Source organism: Pelobates fuscus, chromosome 8 (genome assembly GCF_036172605.1).
Source record: "Pelobates fuscus isolate aPelFus1 chromosome 8, aPelFus1.pri, whole genome shotgun sequence".
NCBI classification, from domain to species: domain Eukaryota; kingdom Metazoa; phylum Chordata; class Amphibia; order Anura; family Pelobatidae; genus Pelobates; species Pelobates fuscus.
In genome coordinates, this window is record NC_086324.1 from 116,609,409 (window position 1) to 116,633,113 (window position 23,705).

Sequence of the window (23,705 nt, forward strand, 5' to 3'; positions counted from 1 at the left end):
CCTGTCCGCCCTGAACGCACAGGTGGATCAGTGGCTGACTCCGTACCAACTGGAGATCGGCAAAGTGGTTTGTGACAACGGAAGAAATTTGTTGGCGGCATTGCATTTGGGCAAGTCACATGTGTAATCTGATCGTACAATGCTTTGTGCATAAGTACCCAGGCTTACAGGACATCCTTAAGCAGGCCAGGAAGGTGTGTGGCCACCATTTCAGGCGTTCCTACACGGCCATGGCGCACTTATCCGATATCTAGCGGCGAAACAACATGCCAGTGAGGCGCTTGATTTGCGACAGCCCGACTCGTTGGAATTCAACACTCCTAATGTTTGACCGCCTGCTCCAACAAGAAAAAGCCATTAACGAGTATTTGTATGACCGGGGTTCTAGGACAGCCTTTGCGGAGCTGGGAATTTTTTTGCCACGTTACTGGACGCTCATGCGCAATGCCTGTAGGCTCATGCGTCCTTTTGAGGAGGTGACAAACCTAGTCAGTCGCACCGAAGGCACCATCAGCGACATCATACCATTCGTTTTCTTCCTGGAGCGTGCCCTGCGAAGAGTGCTGGATCAGGCCGAAGATGAGCGTGAAGAGGAAGAGTTGTGGTCACCATCACCACCAGAAACAGCCTTATCAGCATCGCTTGCTGGACCTGCGGCAACGCTGGAAGAGGATTGTGAGGAAGAGGAGTCAGAGGAGGAATGTGGCTTTGAGGAGGAGGAGGAAGACAAATCACAAAAGGCATCTCAGGGTGCTCGTTGTCACCTATCTGGTACCCGTGGTGTTGAACGTGGCTGGGGGGAAGAACATACCTACATTGAGATCACTGAGGAGGAGGAACGGGAAATGAGTAGCTCGGCATCCAACCTTGTGCAAATGGGGTCTTTCATGCTGTCGTGCCTGTTGAGGGACCCTCGTATAAAAAGGCTGAAGGAGAACGACCTGTACTGGGTGTCCACGCTACTAGACCCCCGGTATAAGCAGAAAGTGGCGGAAATGTTACCAAATTACAACAAGTCGGAAAGGATGCAACATTTGCAAAATAAATTAAAAAGTATGCTTTACACAGCGTATAAGGATGATGTCACAGCACAACAGGAATCTAACAGGGGAAGAGGTGAAAGTAATCCTCCTCCTCCCACGACCACGCCGGCAAAGACAGGACGCTTTAAAGATAGAACTTCTGGCCTGCCCCACTTCAAGTGTCCTGTCAGAAAGGACCTTCAGTGCAGCAGGAGGTATTGTCACTGAGAAGAGAAGTCGCCTAGGTCAAAAAAGTCTAGATTACCTCACCTTTATTAAGATGAATGAGAGATGGATCCCGAAGGGACTGACAGTGAGCGATACATTCGACTAAAAAAGGCCTGATGAGATGAGCTGCCTTGGGCTAAAAATGGGGACCCTATGTAGGAGGAACAGTCCTCTGTGTCAGTGTGTATCGGGGTCCCTGAGGACAGGTGTCAATCCATATCTGCCAAGTGACCCTATGTAGGGGGAACAGTCCCTATTCTGCTCTGTGTCAGTGTGTATCAGGGATCATTAGGATAGGTGTCAATCCATATCTGCCAAGTAACCCTATGTAGGGGGAACAGTCCCTATTCTGCTCTGTGTCAGTGTGTATCAGGGTCTCTGAGGACAGGTGTCAATCCATATCTGCCAAGTGACCCTATGTAGGAGGAACAGTCCCTATTCTGCTCTGTGTCAGTGTGTATCAGGGTCCCTGAGGACAGGTGTCAATCCATATCTGCCAAGTGACCCTATGTAGGGGGAACAGTCCCTATTCTGCTCTGTGTCAGTGTGTATCAGGTTTTCTGAGGACAGGTGTCAATCCATATGTCAAGGTGTCACTATGTCATATATCAGGTGTCAATCCATATCCATTGTGATTTAAGAATGTTAGGTGATTTATGCCCTTTATAAATTAAAACCAGACTCTGCATCAACTGTGTAATTTTCCATGAGAGTTTTGCCATGGATCCCCCTCCGGCATGCCACAGTACAGGTGTCAGTCCCCTTGAAACAACTTTTCCATCACTATTGTGGCCAGAAAGAGTCCCTGTGGGTTTTAAAATTCGCCTGCCCATTGATGTCTATGGCGGTTCGCCCGGTTCGCCAGTTCGCGAAACGTTTGCGGAAGTTCGCGTTCGCCGTTCGTGAACCGAAAATTTTATGTTCGCGACATCACTACTAGTGAATTTATAATGTGCAGATCATTGGGATAGATTACTAAACTTGATATATTGCAGTCTCGCATCTATCCTTGCATTGCCTGCAGCATCTGCCTCAAGTTTTGTGCTTACTTTCAATTGCTGACAGATGGAAGAGATATCATGTAAGAGGGATGAATTTAGAAGATGTCACCTATATCTGTTCCAGCTATTGGTGATCTTTTCCTCATGCAAAGTAAAGGAGGACCTTGGTGGTCCTGAAATGTGGTACATTTGTTTCTAACACAGGAAATATTGAGAAGGAATTACTATATTACAATTGGGTATGTAATATACATCATATGTCTAGGATTTCAGTTTGAATTTGGTAGTTACAGATCCCATGCTAAAAGAAATATAATGCAATTTCTATGTAGAAGAATTTTTTGAATTTGGTGTGTTTGTCTTCTAAGTTTAATAGTCATCACAGAAAACACAATTGCCCCACAGACACTTGTATTTTTATAAAGTAGACATTACAGAATATTTTGATAGGGAGAGTCTGATAGGGGTAGGCAATCTATTCCATAGGAAGGGACCCACCCGTGAGAAGTCCTGCAAGCGTGAGTTGGACGTACAGGTGCGAGAAGCTGACAGGAGAAGGTCACGGGCAGAGCAGAGGGACCGAGAAGGGGCATACCTATGAATCTGTGAAGAGATATAAGAGGGGCTAGAATTGTTCAGTGCTTTATATGTATGAGTTAGCACTTTGGATTGACTCCTATAGGATACAGGAAGCCAATGTAAGGACTGACAGAGGGGTGAGGTGTGAGAGGACCGACTAGAGAGGAAAATCAGTCTGGCGGCAGCATTCATTACCTACTGTAGCAGGGTAATACGGCTTTCGGGAAGACCAATCAGCAGAGGGTTACAATAATCCATGTGGGAGATTACTAGAGCATGGGCAAGCTCCTTGGTAGCATATTTTGTAAGAAAGGGGCAGATACGGGCTATGTTTTTAAGTTGTAATCTACAGGATTTGGCAACATGCTGGATGTGAGGCTCAAAGATGAGGCCAGAATCAAGTATTACGCAAAGACAGCGTGCTTGCAAGGATGGACTTATGTGCATACCACTGACCTGAAGGAAGAGTGAGAGAGGAGGATCAGTATTAGGAGGAGGAAAGACAAGGAGTTCAGTTTAGAGAGATTGAGTTTCAGAAAGAGGGAGGACATCCAGCCATAGACGGAAGAAAGGCAGGCAGCGACACATTGCAGGATGGCAGGGTAGAGGTCTGGGGAGGAGAGATATATCTGGGTGTCATCAGTGAATGCCAGAAGAGAGAGAGCAGTTGAAGATGTGTGTTAGGAAAGGCACAACACAAGGGGAGAGAGATCTGATGAGGTGAGATGGGATAGGATAGGATCGAGCTGGCAAGTGGTGGGGTGAGAGGAAAGGAAACGTGCAGCCACCTCTTGTTCAGTAGCCGGGAGAAAGTCTGAAGGGTAGGAAAGGCATGATTTACATGTGGTTAAGAAAGAGAACGGCAAGGTGGGGAGAATTCTTTCCTTAGCTGTTGAATCTTGTCGGTAAAGTAGCATGCAAAGCTATCGGCTGTAAGGTTAGTTTGGAGGGTGGTCACAGCAGGGTGAAGAAGAGAGTTAAAAGGTGTCAAAGAGATGCTTGGGATTGCGGGAGCATGAACGAATGAGAGAGGAAACGTATGACTGTTTGCTGAGGGCAAGGGCTGTAAGAAAACACAATATGAATCTGTAATGGAGAAAATCTGTCTGGGTGCGAGACCTCCTCCAGGAGCGTTCAGCACAACAGGAGCAACTTTGCAGATGGTGTGTTGATTTAGCATGCCACGGTTGGGGGTGAGTCCTCTTCAAGGTGCATGTTTGGAGCGTGGCTGCAGAGTTCAAGGCAGAGGTGGGTAGTGTTATATGTGGAGATGGCCAGTGAGCTGACAGCTGCTGGAGGTCAATAGAATTAAGGTTCCTCCTGAGTTAAGGGGGGTTAGCCTGAGGTTGTTGGGTGACGGGGTACTCGAGAGCAAACGATAAGAGAGAGAAAATGGAGTGTTGCAGATATTAGATACTGTACATGCATAAGAGAAGGTGAGGTTGAGGATATTGCCAGCTACATGGGAGGGAGAATTAGCCCACTGCAATAGCCAGAGGGAGGAAGTAATTGACAGTAGTTTAGAGGCTGCTGAGGTCAAAGGTGTGTTAATGGGAATATTGAAGTCCCCAAGAATTAGGGATGGAATATTAGAAGAGAGAAAGAAAGTTAGCCAGGCAGCAAAGTGTTCAAGGAAGAGGAGAGGGGAACCAGGGGGATAATAAATAACAGCAATGTTAGCAGAGTAGGGTTTGAAGAGGCGAATTGAATGAATGATCTGTGCTACTCCTGTACAAAACCTCATTGTTTTCAGCTACATTTTCTGAGTACAACAATGCCATCCATAACATCAAATGGGGCGACAAATAAGCAAACATTTTCTCTTGTTTTCCCTGTGTGCAACTGCTGAGTTAATTTAGGAGTGATCCTTAATTTTTACCTGTATGGCTTAAGTATAGAGTCAGCAAGCTTGCTCACTTGTAGTTGCTAAAACTAGATTAGAGAAATGAAAACAAAATGCCCTATTGAAACAGGTTTCTTATGAGGTTTATACATACACTTTAAAATGATTGATAAAATATAACATTTAATCAAAATTCGATTAAAAAGGTATACAAAAATATATAATCAAAAAAAGGAAAAAATGATAAGAAAATAAGGAAAAGAAAAAGGGGAGAAACTAGGCATATTTACAAAATACAATCCAATTCATAGGTATTTGGAACCAGATAATAGGATATGTGTATGTTGATTGATCAGTTTTTACATAAGCATACTCCTACTATTGGGCATCCTTTAACCCCTTTCAGACCGGTGACGTACCAGGTACATCCGCCAAAAAACGTTTGTTAACGACCACGGATGTACCTGGCACGTAATTTCGTAAATGACCACTTACCTGAACGCTGGCTATCATTGCCGACGATCGCGAACCTGGGGTCGGTCTGGGAGCTCAGACAGACCCCCACTGCCTGGTCAGGCTCTCCCGGGCCCTGTGTCACATGACTTACTTGTATCATTTAATTCTTACATACGCAATGCGCGTTTTAGAAGATATTTAAAATTATGACACTTTATTTCTGTATATTTTTAACTATATTACTTTTATTTATGCTTGACATAATCTTTATATTCTATTTTCTAATTGGCTAATTGAATTTTAGGCGCCAATTTTAATTACAATGTACTCCTATATAAACCAAGTATGCCAGGCTGTCATTTTTATTCCATTTGAAAAAGCCACATCTGGTGAAAGGCGTTATAATTATTTTAGTTGTGTGTTTTAACAATAAAAGTATTTTGGTCACATAAGTTGTACCAATTTTATTTTTATTTTTTACTTTCCCTGGCATTTTTATTTTGTTCCTGTACTCAAAGAGATCTGAGGTGGGGATCATTTAATCAACGCTTTACCAATAGAGCAGTGTTTCCTGCTCTAGATTTGAGTATATTTTTATTTACTTTATACCACATTTTATCATATTGAGAGCACTATTGTTGTCTTTTTATCCTATTTTGGAGCCCTGGATACCCAGACTGCAGTGACGGACTTACCTCTTCTGCATATCTCATAAGATGGGATTATACTGCTGTATGCTCTCCACTCTAGAGCTGGTCATAGCGCTTGAAAATGTGAGTGTACTAAATCTTATCTCTGGATCTCGACTTATTGCACTATTGGCTGCTTTCGTATCTCCCTCTTGTCTCATTACATATACAAATATTTTGAGCCACTCTGATGGACCTACTCTTGAGGAAAAGTCTCCACAAGCACTCTCTAGTGAGACTTTATTTTAGACTATTACTTCTAACTCTATTGGCGCAGCCTTTTTTGTTTTTTGCACAAATCTTATCTTTCACCCTGTAACTTTCAAAATCACCATACAACATGTACTTGAGGGGTACTGTTGTACTTGTGAGAAATTACTCTACACAAATATGAGTGTTTTAAAACAGTAAAATATATTATACTGATAATATCAGCTGTGAAATGGCAGTTTATGTGTGAAAAATGCAAAAAAACAAATAAATGCTAATCTTGGCAGGGTTTGTGACTAAGTGGCTACTAAAAAAGACTGGACATACCCCATTTTGAATACCGTGGGTTGTCTACTTTTACAAATGGTATGCCATGATGGGGTTAATTTTCATTCCTGGGCTGCCCTACGGTCTCAAAGGCAACATAGGCTCAGCAAATCAATCTGGCAAATTTCAATGTGCAAACATGGAAAATGGGAAAACCCTACATTTGACCCCTGTAAGTTTGCAAAAACCCATCAAACCTTAACATTGGGGCACTGTTGTACTCAGGATGATGGTGAACACATATTGGGGTGTGCTTTGTCAGTAACACATAACAGGAACTGATAATTCATTCCTAAATTACAATGTGAGAGAAAAATAACACACAAAAAATTACTACCCAAATGTTTGACAAAGACTAGTGGTAGAATTAGTGCATGGAAAGTGTTAAAATATCACCATTTGAAATACCCTAGGGTGTCTACTTTTCATAAATATATGGTTTGATGGGGGTAAATTACATTGGCCGGCTTCAAAAATGTCCCAAATAGGACATCCAAATAAGGTCTTTTAGCCCCCCAAAAACCCAACACACCTATAGATGGGTGGTATCACTGTACTTAGGAGATGTTGCTGAACACATATTGGGGTGTTCTTTGGCAGTAACCCTTAAAGTTCTCAGTACACGTATTTGTAAATTGCTATGTGTGTCAAAAAAAATAATATATATATTTTTTTATTTGGCATAGATTGGTGGTAAAATGGTTGCATCAAAATACCCTGAGTTTAATAGTAGAGATATGAGGACAGGGATAAATCTGCCCAGATAGAGTGGGAGGCTTGGGAATGAATTAAGAATTAAGAGTACTCTAAAAAAAAAAGTAAAAAAGAAAATATGGGGATGCTCTAACTCACATAAATCTCAACTGGTAAAAAGAAAACCACCATCAAGGCTTGAAACAATAGTGAATGCAAGAATACTAGATTCTAAACGTACCAGGAAATATAAAGTGAGACACAGAAACTGAGATAGTGGTGAGTGAAGTGGTTGTGGTGCTGTTCTACAAGGTGGATGTTCATTTAGGGGCTTGTTTTCAAACTAACTTAGGCACAGACTGATTTGAGGTCTGATAACTGGATACCTTGGGGGAGGGGAATGTGACAGATATCTCCATTTCTATGGCTAGTGGATGGGCTTGGAAGACAGCCTTCTCACTACAGATCCTGTGACAGAAAACTCTGAAAAGTGCCAAGCAGGACTATTCTCACCTTTTTTTTTCCTACCCAGTACATGCAGCTTACTGGAGTGACCAAGGAGGGAAGTGTAAGTTCTAGCCAACTGCATGGAACTTTACACCACTTTGAACACTATAATGGCTGGTCAAAACTTTAACCATGTGGTGATTGGACATTGTATGTGGATTAAGGGTATACTTTGAGTAGCTGAAGGATGAGCTGTTCAGGGATGCATTGGTTGTGTGGTTGCCATATTGATTAAGGGTATTTTAGAACTCTGTTCCCTGGCACCATGGCTGGGGCTTAATATGTGATCTCCTGATAGCAGTCCTGGACTTTTTAGTGTGGGGAGGGAACTGTATTTTATTATGCTGATCACCCCCTGGAGGATGAAAACACATTTGTAAATGTATAAATGCTTTGTGTTTGTGCTAGTAAAATGTACTTGGTGTCGCGGGACATATGACATGTGAGATGTTGACGTCGTGAGGAGGGGATATGGAATGCCGAGTAGAGTGAGCTACGGGAATTGGATGGCTGATCCGTCCCGACCTCCCTCCCTCCTTGATTCCACTTAATCTGGACCACCAGAACGCAGAGGCACTGGGTCTCAAGTGGTGCATGTTGGACACGGTTGTTGGTGAGCCACTCGTGTTAAGCTATTAAGATAACAATTAGAGAGGATATTTATGCTAGCACTACATAGATCAAACAGGAATTAAAAACCAATCAATATAAATTATCAATAATGTAAGATAACTTTTCAAAACTCTACATACAGTACAACCAACTTCAGGATATCACTTCAGGGCTGACGAGCAAAATAGCTACATTGGAAGCCAAATTAAATGACATCGAAGATAGGTCTAGAAGATCGAACATTAGAATTTGTAATATTCCAGAAGCAATTTCTAATGATAAGCTAGAAGGTTTCCTTTTTGAATTCTTTAAAAACCTAATCCCTGATGGTGATCCACATGATTATTTAATTGATTAAAGCCACCGATTGCCCAAACCTCAAAATATTCCAGATACATTCTCATGTGATGCAATTGTGAAAATTCAATCCTATCACACCAAGGAGAGAATCATGGCTGCGATGAGAAATAAGCCTATTCTGCATAACTTTAAAAAAATTATATCAGTTATAGATGGGGTTTCCCCATTTAATTGAGTCAACTGGAATGGCAGGATGGAAAATTTTGACTCCCCAGAAAATCTTGCTTTATAGATGAAAAATTCCAACATTATATGAAAAGAGTTCTAGCAAAATGTGATGGATATGGATTTTGTTTTCCTTCTCTCTCTGAATCACTTGTACAAATGCATAAGATGCATATGACTAGGGGTTTGAAGTGTTAAGATGTACCAGGAAATGGTTTTAGATATCAACTAAATAGTCACTTTGGAAGAAACATTACTATTGGGAATTGGTTCATAAGATAATTAATTACTATTAATTATAACTAAATATTTAGTAGATAGCACTTAAAGGGATGTGGTAAGGTAAACAATTTTATAGATCACTCGGTAACAATTTGGGAATAGGATGATACATCTAAATGGCACTATTGTTCAGTCTATCAGAATTTTGTGGCTTTCATAGTGATTGCACTGAGTTAATAATTTCTTTATACACTTAAACCTGTCTGGTGGATAGGCCAGTCAGATTTTAGCATAAATGTGTGGAGGCAGAAACACCAAGGAAGCCAAGAATTAAACATAATTAAAATGCATATTGGATCCTTAAGAGGGGTATAACGACTGAACTATAAATACAAAAATTTAGGGGGGAAGGGAGGGAGGGAGCGAGGCAAAAGAAGGAGGAACTTTTTTTTTTCTTCATTCTCTCTCTCCCTCTCTGAATCACTTGAACAATTACATAGGACTAGGGGGTTAAAGTGTTAAGAAATACCAGGAAATCATTTTGGACGCCAAATAAATAGTCACTCTGGAAGCGATAGTAATATTGGGAATCAGTTCACAAGAAAATTAATTATAACCAAACATTTGGTAGATAGCTACTTAAAGGATTGTGGTATGGTAAACAATTTTATAGATCACTTGGTAATAAAGTTGGGAATAGGATGATATACTTAAACGGCACTACTGTTCAGTCTATTAGAATTCTGCGAGTTTCATATTGTCTATTATTATTATTATTAATATTATTATTATTATTATTATATTTATAGAGCGCCGTTGCGGTAAACCTAGCCACTTCAGACTATAGAACTGTGTCTCTAAAGGTTGTCCTAAACACTGCTGCCATATTGTGTTTGAATGTAATTTGCATTCTGTATTGAAATGTATGTTTGCCTGTATTCCTATAGTATTCGTATGCTAGCAGCCAAAAGCCGCTAGCATTTACCTGGTCGTTTCACGAACAGCAACTTTACCGGCTGTTCGTGAAACAAATTATGTACCGAACCCAAGCCCACACACTGAGGGTCGTGTGGCACCACTTACCAGATTGCAGCTATCTACCGAACGTCTGTTCGCGCAAATAATGTGAATATTGTTGGAGTTATGGATTTAAATGTGAAATGACGGTTCTGCTGCACGGAGAGATAATCCACTTAACAGTGTATTTCAGTGGGAGTGTCCCTCTCTTGCAGCAGTGCCTGATGGGAGAATTGCTCCAAATGTTAAGTCCCCCATGTAGTCCCTTACTGTATCACCCCTGCTATGTCAGTAAGGAAACCCCTTGCATGGGGACTTGCATAAATACTGGAAGCTGTGAATAAATACCTGAGTTGACTCTCAGAACTGTGTTTCGTCCAGTTACTCGGGGATTTGGGATATTGCCTTACTTTTCAGTGCTGACTGTGGATTTACCTTTAATACCAGCGGAGATCGTGGGATTTAATATTGCCGCTCCGCTACAGCTGTCAAATTCCGCAGCGCTTTACAATGGGTGGACAAACAGACATGTATTGTATTCTTGTCTGATGGAAGGTCAGTCCATTCCAAATTGGCTAACAACCATTTGGTTATGTTATTCATGTATTTGTATTGTTATAGGTAGACACACCAACAAGGGCTTTTAGGGATTTCCTTTGGAACAATGGTTAAATTGATTTCAGTTAATACACAGGGCCTGAACTACCCCCATAAGAAAGCGTTAGTTTATAATTTTTTGAGTAAAGAAAAGGTGGAATGGGATTTCTGCAAGAAACTCATTGGAGTGGAATTGATAACGTTAAATGGGGTGGATCCAGATTCCCAATACTACTACAAGCATCTACCAAAGATAAAAAGAAAAGAGGCATTGCTTTTATTATTGCTCAAACAGTAAAGTTTGAATTACTTTATCAATATTCAGATCCGGAAGGTAGATTTCTAATTGTTTTATGTAAATTAAACAAAACTAAATATACTTTGGCTAATGTTTATTTGCCAAATATCTTCCCAGTAGTGACTCCAAATTTTTTTTTTGGAACAAGTAGAACTATTGAAGACTGGAGTTTGTCTAATAGCAGGGGATTTTAACTGCGTTTTGAACCCCAATATTGATAAAAAAAAACCCTCTAAGAACATGAACATTAATAGTTCCGTAGTTTAAATGGCCACATCTCTTACTAATACTATGAATAAGTTCGATTGTTTGGATCTATGGAGATCTTTATATCCTGAGAAGTTAGATTTAACTTTTTCTGTAGAGTGCATTTTTCCTATGATATGGTTTGGGGAAATGCTATATCCTTAGAAAATATAGATAAGATTGATATACTAGATAACACGTGGTCCGATCAAAATATTATTATGTGGTCCATGAAGGACCAATGGGATACCAACTATAGAACTCCATGGAGGATGAATGATTACTTATTATACAATACAAAAAATGTAGAGTCTCTCAAGGAACAGATCAAATGCTTTTTTGAAGATAATAATCCTAAAGAAACCTTTAGTTAACAACTGGTATGTCTTTAAAGCTGCCATGAGAGATAACTTTTTACGTTTAAATACACATTTTAAAAAGGATAAAAGAGCCTAGCCCCGCCCTGGGAAGACGCTACCCAGACTGACAAACGACACTGAGGTCGGATATAGACAAGAGCCAAAGACCGGCCAAACAAAACAAGTCTGGCACCCGCCACACAGACAGGCCAACATTACAGTTGACGACAAGTGGAAACACACGTAGGCATAGGAACCAGAAGTCACCCAGACATGGGCCCTAAGACAGACGTAGACCCAAAAACATAGTTAGCCGACCCAACACGGAGCCCCACTAATACAAGACTCACGAGGGGCGATGAATACCCCCCCCCCCCCCCCCCGCTAATGAGCCTTTGACCATACATGCTCCACAAGGTACAGAGGCCAGAACCTAAGGCTGTAAAAAACAGAAACTCCCACATGGACAGAGCTTGACTACAGGCTAGCTTGACAAAGGCATCAGAGTACTAAGGAGATACCCTAGCAAAGTTGAGACAGGAGCTAAGCTGACGATATTAGGGGGGAGATGGACTACATATCACCAATCAAAGGTGGCCGAAATTGAGGCCAGATAGACACTGACCAAGATTGACATGCTCCAAAGGACAAGAAGACCTAGCTAGACTTGTTTCCCGAGATACGTTCCCTATCACTGTTATATCTGCATACTCGAAGTAAACATGTTAGCACTTGTTAAACACAGAGTTATGTTTGCCAATTAATCTATGTAATACTGTTGATAACCTGGAAAATCTCAATAAAAAATGATTGACAGAAAAGGGATAAAAGAGCCAACCTAATAACACTATATGGCAATTTAACAAAAGTCTAATAAATAAATAAATTAACTCTCTCTAGGACGAATGCGGCAGCAGTAAGTGAGATTAAAAAACAGATTAACTATATAATCATGGATAAGAACGCTAAGATCATGGAGAAACTAAAAATGTTAAAAGATAGTAAAGGCAAAAGGTGTTATCAAGGAAGTTGAGAGACAAAATCATATCAAATAAAATTACTAGAATAGAAGCTTTACTCCCAAATCAATTGGATATTGCTTTAACACATATTATAGTAAGCTGTATGCCCTTTCTGCTATTGATAAGGATATAGATAAGTATTTAGATAACACTAATGTCCCGGTAATTTCTGATTTCAGTCAAAAGGCCATGTTTAACTGTCCGATAATGGCCCAAGAGGTGGGGGAGGCCATCAAAAATCTAAAAACTAAGAAAAGACCGGGTCCAGATGGATTCTCAAATCTCTTCTATAAAACTTTTGGAGAACTACTCAGCACTCATGTTTCAGACACCTTCAATTCTATATTGACATTGGGCCATTTTCCAAATGAAATGCTTAGAGCGAATATACTACAGATTTTAAAGCAGAATAAAGACCAGTGGTGTATTTAGGATTTGTGCTGCCCTAAGCAGGACGGTGCTCGGGCACCCCACCCTAGTTTACATTTTCCCCACCCCTTCCTGTTAAGGCCGCACTTTGACTGACAGACGCTCACTCACCTACAGACGCACACTCTCACTGATATATGCATACACTCACTGACAGACACACACTCTCATATACACTGACAAACAATGACATACACACACTCACTGATTTGAAAAACGATGCAAACATGGTATTTAGTAAAAACAAAGAGAACGTTACCTGCGCTCTGGCCTAAACCCCTATGTACATTTAAACAAAATGGAGGTTCTTTAGTTTTATTCCAATGGCCATTTGAATATATAAGCGCTACCTGTTAGGTGGACTAGGCAGCCGCCTAGGGAGCCCCCTGGAAAGGGGCGTCCCCAGGAGCGCCGCCCCCGCTAATGCTGCAGCCGCCCGAGCGCTCTGCAGAGAGCCTCAGGCGGCTGCAGCTTTGCCCGGGTTGGTGCGTCCATGAGGGCGCACCACCCGGGCGCAGCATGAGGATAGGGGCTGACAGGAGGTAAGCCCTCAGCGCTCCCTCCTGTCACTCCCTCACTGTAGCGTGGCCGAGCCCTGTATGGTCCGCGGGTACAGGGAGCATCTGTCTCCTGTACCCGGCTGGACTAACAGGAAGTGCACACTGAGTGTTCACTTCCTTTTAGTCCGGCCGGGTACAGGAAACAAAAGCATCCTGTACCCGCGCACCATACAGAGCTCGGCCACGCTGCAATAGAGGTAGGGGAGGGGGGAGGGATAAATGGAAATGGAAAGGGAGGGGGGCCATAAATGGAAAGGGGGGGTAATAAATTGACAGGGAGGGTGGGGGAATAAATGGAAAGGGAGGGGGAGGGATAAATGGAAAGGGGGGGTAAATGGAAAGGGAGGGGGGGCAATAAATGGAAAGGGGGTGTAGTAAATTGACAGGGAGGGGGCAATAAATGGAAAGGGGGGGCAATACGTTGACAGGGAGGGTGGGGGGATAAATGGAAAAGGAGGGGGGTAAATGGAAAGGGAGGGGGTGGATAAATGGAAAGGGAGGGGAGGGATAAATGGAAAGGGAGGGGGGAATAAATGGAAAGGGAGGGGGTAATACATTGACAGGGGGGAAATAAATTGACAGGGGGGAATAAATTGACAGGGGGGATAAATGGACAGGGGGGATAAATTGACAGGGAGGGTGGGGGGAATAAATTGAAAAGGAGGGTGGGGGGAATAAATTGACAGGGAGGGTGGGGGCAATAAATTGAAAGGGAGGGGGGGAATAAATTGAAAGGGAGGGGAAAGAAATTGACAGGGTGGGGGGGAAGAAATTGACAGGGAGGGGAATTGACGGGGTTGGGAGGGGGAATGAGAGTGGGGAGGGGAGAAGAGTGACAACGGGGGAGACGAGAGTGACAAGGCAGGGGGGAGAAGAGAGGGACAAGCAGGGGAGAAGAGAGTGACAAGGGGGGAGAAGAGAGTGAGAAGGGAGGGAGAGGGGGAGAAGAGAGTGACAAGGGAGGGAGAGGGGGAGAAGAGAGTGACAAGGGAGGGGGGAGAGATTGACATCCATCACACACACACAATGCACCCCTTACACACAAAGACAATGCACCCCTTGCACACAGAAAAACACACAATGCATTACACACACAGACACACACACACAAGCAATGCAACCCTTACACACAATGCATTCCTTACACACACTCAATGCACCCCTTACAGACGCACACACTGCATCCCGTACATACACAGAAGCACACCTTGCAGCCCTTACACATACAAACACAGATTCACACAATGCATTCCTTACACACATATCAGGACATCCCCTACTCCACCTCCTGTGAACAAACTCATTGGTGGAACATGAAGGTGGACCCTGGGACCCAGACCTTGAGCTGTGTAAAGGGCGTTAAAAAAATGGAGCTGCTTCCCGTTCTACCAGAACATTGATTTTTGTGACCACAGTTTTGTGACCTCCAGAGAGCCTGTTCTACACCAGACCAGTGGAGACAGACTGCGGCTAGAGCCCATCATCATCCTCATCTGGTTGTAAGTAGGCAATCTAGTATATTATTCGTGGCACTAATCTCTAATTTACCTCACATTAAAGAAACACTATAGTCCCCTGAACCACTTCAGCTTAATGTAGTGGTTCTGGTGTCTATAGCCTGTCCCTGCAGGCCTTTTAATGTAAGCACGGCGGCACTGCAGCACTTGCGTTAGTTAACATGGCAGATCATATTTGTGGGGCATTGTGATGTCATATGGGGGGGGGGTGGGGGGCGGCAAACTTTACTTTTGCCTAGGGCAGCAAAAATCCTTGCACCGGCCCTGCCTGCCACGTCAAGGCAAGCCTCAAAAGGTGAGTCCTACACTAGCCATTAGATATGCTGATATCAGCTAAATATCTCCAATGAAACATTTAACCCTTTATAGGGCTTCTACACATACAATAAACTTTGCTGGTATCAGACAAAGTGTAAACATCTCTAATGAGACATGAAGGGGTGTTTTATAAACCCCTACATACTTATTAACCCTGAATAGGGCTACAACACATACGAATCACCTTGCAGTGTTTTTTGCCGCCCCCTGGAAATTGCCACCCAAGGCAAATGCCTTGTTTGCCTCGCGATAGACACATCCCTGATAAAGACCCATGTATAGTAGAAAACTATAGGCCAATTTCACTTATAAATGTAGATATCAAGATTTTCTCAGCGATATTAGCAAATAGGTTAAAAACAACGTTAGATAGCATTATTGATCAAGATAAAATAGGTTTTGTCCCAGGGCGAACAACCTCAGATAACACCAGACGCATTATCAATATCTTAGACTGCCAAAAGAAAAAATATCCCCCTACTACTGTTGGCAGTTGACGCGGAGAAAACGTTTGACAGGGCCGATTGGGGATTTTTGAGTAAGGCCTTATAAAAGTTTGGGTTTCAGGGCTGGATACACCGGGCAATCCTGTCTTTAAATTCTTGCCCTTCAGTGAGGACAGTCAGCCCAAATATATGTGCCGATTGGTTCAAATTACATAACGGAACAAGACAGGGTTGCCCGCTGTCTCCAATTATGTATATTATTTCTATGGAGATATTAGCAATTAAGATTAGAAACAACTAACAAATAAAAGGCATTGCTACAAAACAAAGAGATTTAAAATTAAACTTATATGCGGATGATTTAATTATAACCCTATCTGACCCTGTCATATCTATGAATGCTTTTATGAAGGAATTAAAGTCTTATAGCGATATCTCAAACTACAAAATAAATGAGAGTAAATCAACAATATTGAACATTAACGTAGACAAAGATAAACTATAAATACTAGCTAGAAAATTTAATTGGGCTAATATCACCCTCCAGTATCTTGGTATTCTTCTGACCAGAGATGTGTCCGATTTAATGCAGATTAATTTTCTAAGCTGCTTTAGAGACCTGAATAATTCATTGAAAAAATGGAGACATGTAGAGATTACTTGTTGGGGGACGATTAACCTGATCAATGCATACCTCCTTCCTAAATGGGCATATCTATTTCAAATGCTCCCCTTAAAAATAGCTAGACCATGGCTAGATAGGATCCATAATTACCCATAATTACATCTGGATGGGTAAGAGACTGAGGAGTAATAAAACTTGCTGACCCAAAAAAATCAAAGATGGTGGTTTGGGTTTTTCAAGTATAATGTGCATATATCTCGCAAATGTGTTCTTATACAAAACCCAGATAGAGAGTGTTAAAAATGAAGGATGGTATCTTCTGGAAGGTGAGATGTGGCATAAAAGATTTAAGCTCCATATTGTGGTTTAGGGGCACAGATCCCCAAATAATCTCAGTCAGAAAATCTAATATATGCTTAGACTCACTACTGAAAGGATGGAGATTATTAAAAAGAAATGTGACATAGAAAATAAATTCCTCATAAATATTAAAATGACACTGATACCATTCTATGTAAAAGATCTCTCTATGGAGAATGAAATAATAAAACCCTTTCCACAGCTGATTCAGGAATTCCATTTATCGAATAACGAGCCATTTACATACTTTAAAAAAATTATATAAATCAAAACATCATCCGTGATCCTCATGAAGGTGCTAAGATGATATGTTCAGTGCTTAAAAAAGTACAGGTCCATAAAGTAGCTTCAAAAGCTACTAGTGGATTATTAAAAATAGAAGCTCCTTCTGTTATAATGGCATGTCAAAAATGGGAAAAGGATTTAAATATAAAAAACAATAGAGGAGTGGTGTTCGGTGCTTCCCAGAGCATGTAAATGTATTCATTGTTTGAATCTTTCTGAAACCTTATTTAAAGTAATGAACAGCTGATACCTTTTACCATCTAGGTTAGCTAGCATGTTCAGTTCATTCTCGCCGATATGCTAGAGATGTAACAAGTAACAAGAGAGTTGGCTGTTTTGTTCACATTTGGTGGAAGTGTGGTGGATATAGTGATGGAGCTTTGGATTAAGGTTTTTGATATGTAAGAGGACTTAGTAAACAAGCCTATTCCTAAGGCCCCGGAGAATGCTATTTTGCATTTGAACATTAAAATATTACAATACAAAGAAGCATAAATACTCACTCATTCTATGGTAGCAGTCAAAATAATCATAGCACGAAACTAGAAAGTCTCCATTATCGCACACCACCAGGCCGGGCTTGAGGCTCAGTGGCAACAACCACTCATCGGTCTGTTGTTCCATGCCTGTCCACAGCTCATGTGCGGTGTGGGTTGTTTCCCCCCAAACAAATGAGTTTTAAAACAGCTTGCTGTTGTTTCCCCCTGGCTGTGCTGAAGTTGGTGGTGAAGGTGTTACGCTGGTGGTGGGAGAGGAGGAGGAAGCGGAGTAGGATGAGGAGGCAACAGGAGGCAAAGAGAAATGCCCTGCAATCCTCGGTGGTGGAAGGACATGCGCCAAACTGCTATCCGCCTCAGGCCCAGCCGCCACTACATTTGCCCAGTGTGCGTCCCTGCCCGTGCTTACTGGTCCATGTATTTGTGGTTATGTGGACCTTGCCACTGATGGAGTTGAATAGTGCACACCTGATTTTGTCCGCCAATTGGTTGTGCAGGGACGGGATGGCTCGCCTGGAAAAGTAGTGGCGGCTGGGAACCACGTACTGTGGGACAGCCACCGCCATCAGGTTTTTAAAACTGTCCGTCTCCACCAGACGGAATGACAGCATTGCAAAGGCCATGAATTTTGAAATGTTGGCATTCAGGGGCAGGGATCGCGGGTGGCTAGGGGGTACTTCCTCTTTCTCTTCAGTGTTTGGGAGATGGACAGTTGAATGCTTCCATGGGACAGTGTGGAGATGCTTGGGGACGGTGGCGGACGTGGTGACATTGCTGCCACATCCTCTGTTTGCAGGGTGGCAGGTGCCACTGTGGCTCCAGAGGTGGAGGAAGAGGCCGAGACAGCAGCAGAAGAGGAAACAGGAGGAGCCTGAGACCTTTCTTGATTTTGAGGGGCTTACTCCACTGCAGCTAGTGCTTTGCATGTAGATGCCTGGTCATGCAGGTTGTGCTCAGGTTTAGCACGTTTATGCGTCGCTTCAGGCTCTGATTGCACAGCGTGCAAACCACTCGTGTCTTGTCATCAGTACATTGTCTGAAGAACTACCACGCCAGGGAACTCCTTGGAGCTGGCTTTGGTGTGCTCAGTCCATGGGTGCGGTGGGCAGTAGCAGGCGTACTGTCTAGGGGACTGCCGCTCTGCTTTTGCACCCTGCTCCCTCTTATGCTGTGCTGGTGCCTCTGTGCGACCACTGCCTCTTCCTCCAAACTGGACACGTCACTCGCATGACCTTGATTCCATGTGGGGTCTAGGACCTCATCATCTTCCACCCACTCCTCAACCCTGCCCTCCTTTCCGGTCTGCACACTGCCGAAAGCCACAGCAGTTGGCACCTGTGTTTCGTCATCATCAGAGACGTGATGTGGTGGTCCTTGCATGTCCACATCCTCACACATAAGTGCTTGTGCATCAGTGCACTCAATCCCTTCCACTTTTGGGGCAGGGCTAGGTGGATGGCCCATTGAAGCTCGCCAGCAAAGTCATCAAAAAGCATAAGAGACTGCTGCATGATTTGAGTCTCTGACTGCTTGGGTGATTTGCAAGGGGGTGAGGTGAGACAGATTGGCATGGGCTGCAAGTGCCAACTCTGAGCTTTCAGCAGGGCACCGGGTGGGAGACAATGTGCAAGAACTGGAGGCACTGTCAGCCATCCAATCTACTATCGCCTGTACTTGTTCTGGCCTCACCATTCGTAGAGCGGTATTCGGGCCTACCAAATAATGCTGAAGGTTCTGTCGCACACTCGGACACGAGGAAGGTGTTTCACTTGTGCGTGTAGCTGGCACAGATCGACCACGTCTTCTCCTTGCAACCGGGTATTCCACCAACACCAGAAGCATCATGACCAGGGCCACGTCCCTTATTTGACACTCTCCTCATTCTTTGCGTTCACCCACCAAACTAACAGATGTTTTATCTCAGGCGACAATGTAACCGCTAACAGTCAACAATTTTATTTTTTTTATTTTTTTATTGGACTGCAAGAAATGCACCGCAGGCCGCAAATGTACTATTTAGCACCAAAACAATTAGAATGTTTACAACTGCGCTGTAAGCGCACTATTAGACGCTTCTATTTGACTCTCAGATAGGAAGAGCACGCCCCAAATATACTATTTAGCACCCAAAAAAAAATATTTGACTTTTTAAAACTCCAATGTAAGCAGCAGATTGTCAAGGTTGAGCTCCCCAACATGCAAACTATAGGACAAGAGAGGCAACCCCAGATAAACGTATTACCGGTCCTTAAAATGTCCGGGCTTAACGTGGATAAGAAATATGAAATAGGAACGTCAGACGAGCCAAGGTCAGGGTTAGAGCAGGAAGCGTAAACGGAAAACAAAGCCAAAGGTCAAGGAAGCCAGAGATAAGAATAACCAGAAGACAAGCCGAAGTCAGATACCAATGAAACACAAGTTAACAGAACACACTCTCGGGCTACAAGAAACCACGACAGGGCAATGAAGTGATGTAAGAAGGAGGTATAAATAGGGCTAAGTGATCTCTGATAGGTTAGGGATAGAATAGGGTAGATTATAAATAGAGTGAAATACCTGAGTGCTGTCCCTTTAAGCATTTCGGGATAATCCGCGCAAACCCCTTTAAGAAACAGCACGCGCACGCCCCCGGACGTGCGCGCGCACCTGAGTGCGCTAAGCCGGACGGAGGTCCGCACAGCCCGGCAGAGCAGGAAGGACGGTGGGAACAGAGCGGCGCGGGCCGCAAGGAGGTATGACACAGATTAGCAGCAAAACATTTCAAATGTTTACAACTGCGCTGCAAGCGCACAATTTAACGCTTCTATTTGACTCTGAAATATAAAGAGCAGGCCCCAAAATGTACTATGAAGCAGATTAGCACCAAACAATTAGAATGTTTACAACTGCGCAGTAAGCGCACTATTTGACGCATCTATTTGACTCTCAGATATGAAGTGCACACCCCAAATATACTATTAAACACCCCCAAAAAATTACTTTTTAAAACTCCAATGTAAGCAGCAGATCAGCAGCAAAACAATTAGAATGTTTACAACTGTGCTGTAAGCGCACTATTTGATGCTTCTATTTGACTCTCAGATATGAAGTGCACCGCAGGCCGCAAATGTACTATTTAGCAGATTAGCAGCAAAACAATTAGAAAGTTTACCACTGCACTGTAAGCACACTATTAGACGCTTCGATTTGACTCTCAGATATAAAATGCACGACCCAAAATGTACTAATTAGCAGATTAGCACCCAGAAAATTAGAATTTTTACAACTACGCTGTAAGCACACTATTAGACGCTTCGATTTGACTCTCAGATATGAAGAGCACGCCCAAAATGTACTATTTAGCAGATTAGCAGCAAAACAATTTGAATGTTTACCAATGCACTGTAAGCACATTATTAGACGCTTCGATTTGACTCTCAGATATGAAATGCATGCCCCAAAATGTACTAATTAGCAGAATAGCACCCAGAAAATTAGAATTTTTACAACTGCGCTGTAAGCACACTATTAGACGCTTCGATTTGACTCTCAGATATGAAGAGCAGGCCACAAAATTTACTATTTTGCAGATTAGCAGCAAAACAATTAGAATGTTTACCATTGCGCTGTAAGCGCACTATTACATGCTTCTATTTGACTCTCAGATATAAAGAGCAGGCCCCAAAATTTACTATTCAGCAGATTAGCACTCAGAAAATTAGAATTTTTACAACTACGCTGTAAGCATACTATTAGACGCTTCAATTTGACTCTCAGATATGAAGAGCAGGCACCAAAATGTACTATTTAGCAGATTAGCAGCAAAACAATTAGAATGTTTACAACTGCGCAGTAAGCGCACTATTTGACGCTTCTATTTGACTCTCAGATATGAAGTGCACCCCACTAATGTACTTTTTTAGCATCCCAAAAAAATTACGTTTTAAAACTGCAATGTGACAGCAGTATGTGACGCTTCTATTTGACTCTCAGATATGAAGTGCACCCCACTAATGTAGTATCCCACTAATGTACTATTTAGCACCAAAAACAATTGACTTTTTAAAACTCCGATGTATCCGCGGTATTTAAAGCTTCTATTCGACTCTCAAATATGAAGTGCACCCCACTAATGTACTAGTGCACCCCACTAATGTACTGTCCCTCACAGCTGCAGCTTCCTCTCCCTACACTAATAAGAGCTCATGTGCGTGCAGCGCTACGCGACTCCAACTTATATATAGAGGCTTGGTCACTGGCTTCTAAGGGCACACGAGTCAAACGCTTGTTGATTGGCTGCCCTGCAGCCTTTGAAAACGCGCCATTAAATCGCCGAACACCGAACTCCAACCCAAACATACAAGGATATGTCCGTGTTGGGGTCCGGGGTCCAAAAACCGTAATGTTCGGTACGAACCCAAACTTTACAGTCTGGGTTCGCTCAACTCTATTTATATGGCATTGTAAGGATACATAATGATCAAACTTTATAAAATAGTTTGTATTATCTACAAACGTGATGTTATGTCAATGTATGTTCTTTTGTATGATACAAAATATGAAAATAAAAAAGTTTTAAAAATAAAAAAAAAATGTACTTGGATTTCACCCTTCTTCGAGCCCTTGTTGATATTTGGGGAAACTGCAAGGTGTGCTTTAAGAGAGTGGATACATACAATAGAAGCATACATTAGGGGAAAATACAATCAAGGGGTTCTGAAAACATTGTAAATCACAGGCCCATGAAAACAAAGGTTGCATGCTTTGTGGATATCTCCAGGTCAAGAATCCTGGGACAACATTATTTTCGTAATATATACTTCAGATTATTTATCTTTCATATTACATTCATTTTTAAATTAGAGTTAGGGTTAGGAGTCAGAGTGAATGCTATGCTTGTACATATACCCAGATACAAGTAATATATGTAATTTCAGGGGGGAAAAAGAGATCAGAACTGTGACTCCTATCAATTTCAGACATGTCAGGACATGTATCCCCAAGATATTCACACAAATGAAAACTACATAATTTGTGTTAATTAAAAGAACCAGGAAACAAACAAACCATGATATGCTTTAATTGTTAATTGTTTTGTTACTCACCAGTGATTGTTGTGAAGTGTGATGGAGACGTCATAGTTACAAATGGTGGGCTTACATACTTTGCCTTTACACCCCTTTCTGCAAGATAGTCCAGGTTAGGGGTATCAACATCTTGATCATAATTCCAACGAAATCCATCAAATGATATTACCAACAGTTTATTTCTTGTATCTTTCCTATTTGAGGAAATTGGATTACAAATAAGTGTCTTTAACAAAAGTGAAAATATTAAAGCTGAGCAAACTGCTTTCATGTTGCCGTTTCCTTTCACAAATTCTAATGGATGGCCGTCTATCCACTAATCCTGTATCTTATCAATTGCTGAACAGAGCAAAGCTCATCCAAGATAATAGAATCACGTGTAAAACATTTAAATCATATTTCACTTACTTATTTTGTTACATTCCTGACTATAATATTCCTCCCTTGCATAAATCAATATTTAAAGTGTGTCATTACTAGCTAAATAGTTTTATCTTTAGTCTTTTCACTACTTAGCTATGACATTCAATATAAGTAAATTAGCAGGAAGTAAATAGTTTACAGAGAAGGATGAGGCAGATCATGATATAAAGTGAATACATAAAAAATAGAGAAATAATAATAATAAAAGGTAGCAATTTGGGTAAAGGCACTTTTAATAATTGAGTTGAAGAATTGTTTTCGCAAATTATATGAAACCACGATGATTGAGATATATTCGAGATGCCTATATGCTAATTAATTAATTAATATGTTAATTTTAATCTCCAGTTCTCTTATGTTATTCTATTTTAGTTTATTCAAAACCAGGTCTCTTACAGGAATATTCACTGAGAATTAACTGAACTGGAAAAAATCATTAATTCGGCTTTGCTTTCCATTCAGATACTCTGGCTTTAAATTTGATATTCACCTTGAATTCTCATGTCAGTAAGTAACCCTGTTACTTTCAATCTTTCAGGATGCTACACAATCCTATTGATTACTTCTCCCTATGCATCAGTGTTATTCAAAAGAGTGTTAATTGTTGAGAATTGCAAATTTTTGACCAAAATAGTTCAATTGGAAAACTTATCAAAGTCAGCTTTGGTACAACTATTGGTACATGTATTTTAGTGTAAAGCTTGAAATTTACTTAGAATTCCACAA

General features: G+C 41.8%; 1 protein-coding gene across 1 annotated transcript in view; it reads right to left on the minus strand.

The window, feature by feature from the left end:
• The window catches only part of LOC134571292 (ectonucleotide pyrophosphatase/phosphodiesterase family member 7-like), a 253,094-nt gene extending 230,267 nt beyond the window's left edge, over positions 1 to 22,827 (minus strand). Inside the window, exon 1 of the mRNA XM_063429466.1 lies at positions 22,575 to 22,827. Coding sequence (XP_063285536.1) covers positions 22,575 to 22,827 — 253 coding nt within the window. The remainder of the gene's footprint in view (positions 1 to 22,574) is intronic.
• Positions 22,828 to 23,705: the final 878 nt, after the last annotated feature.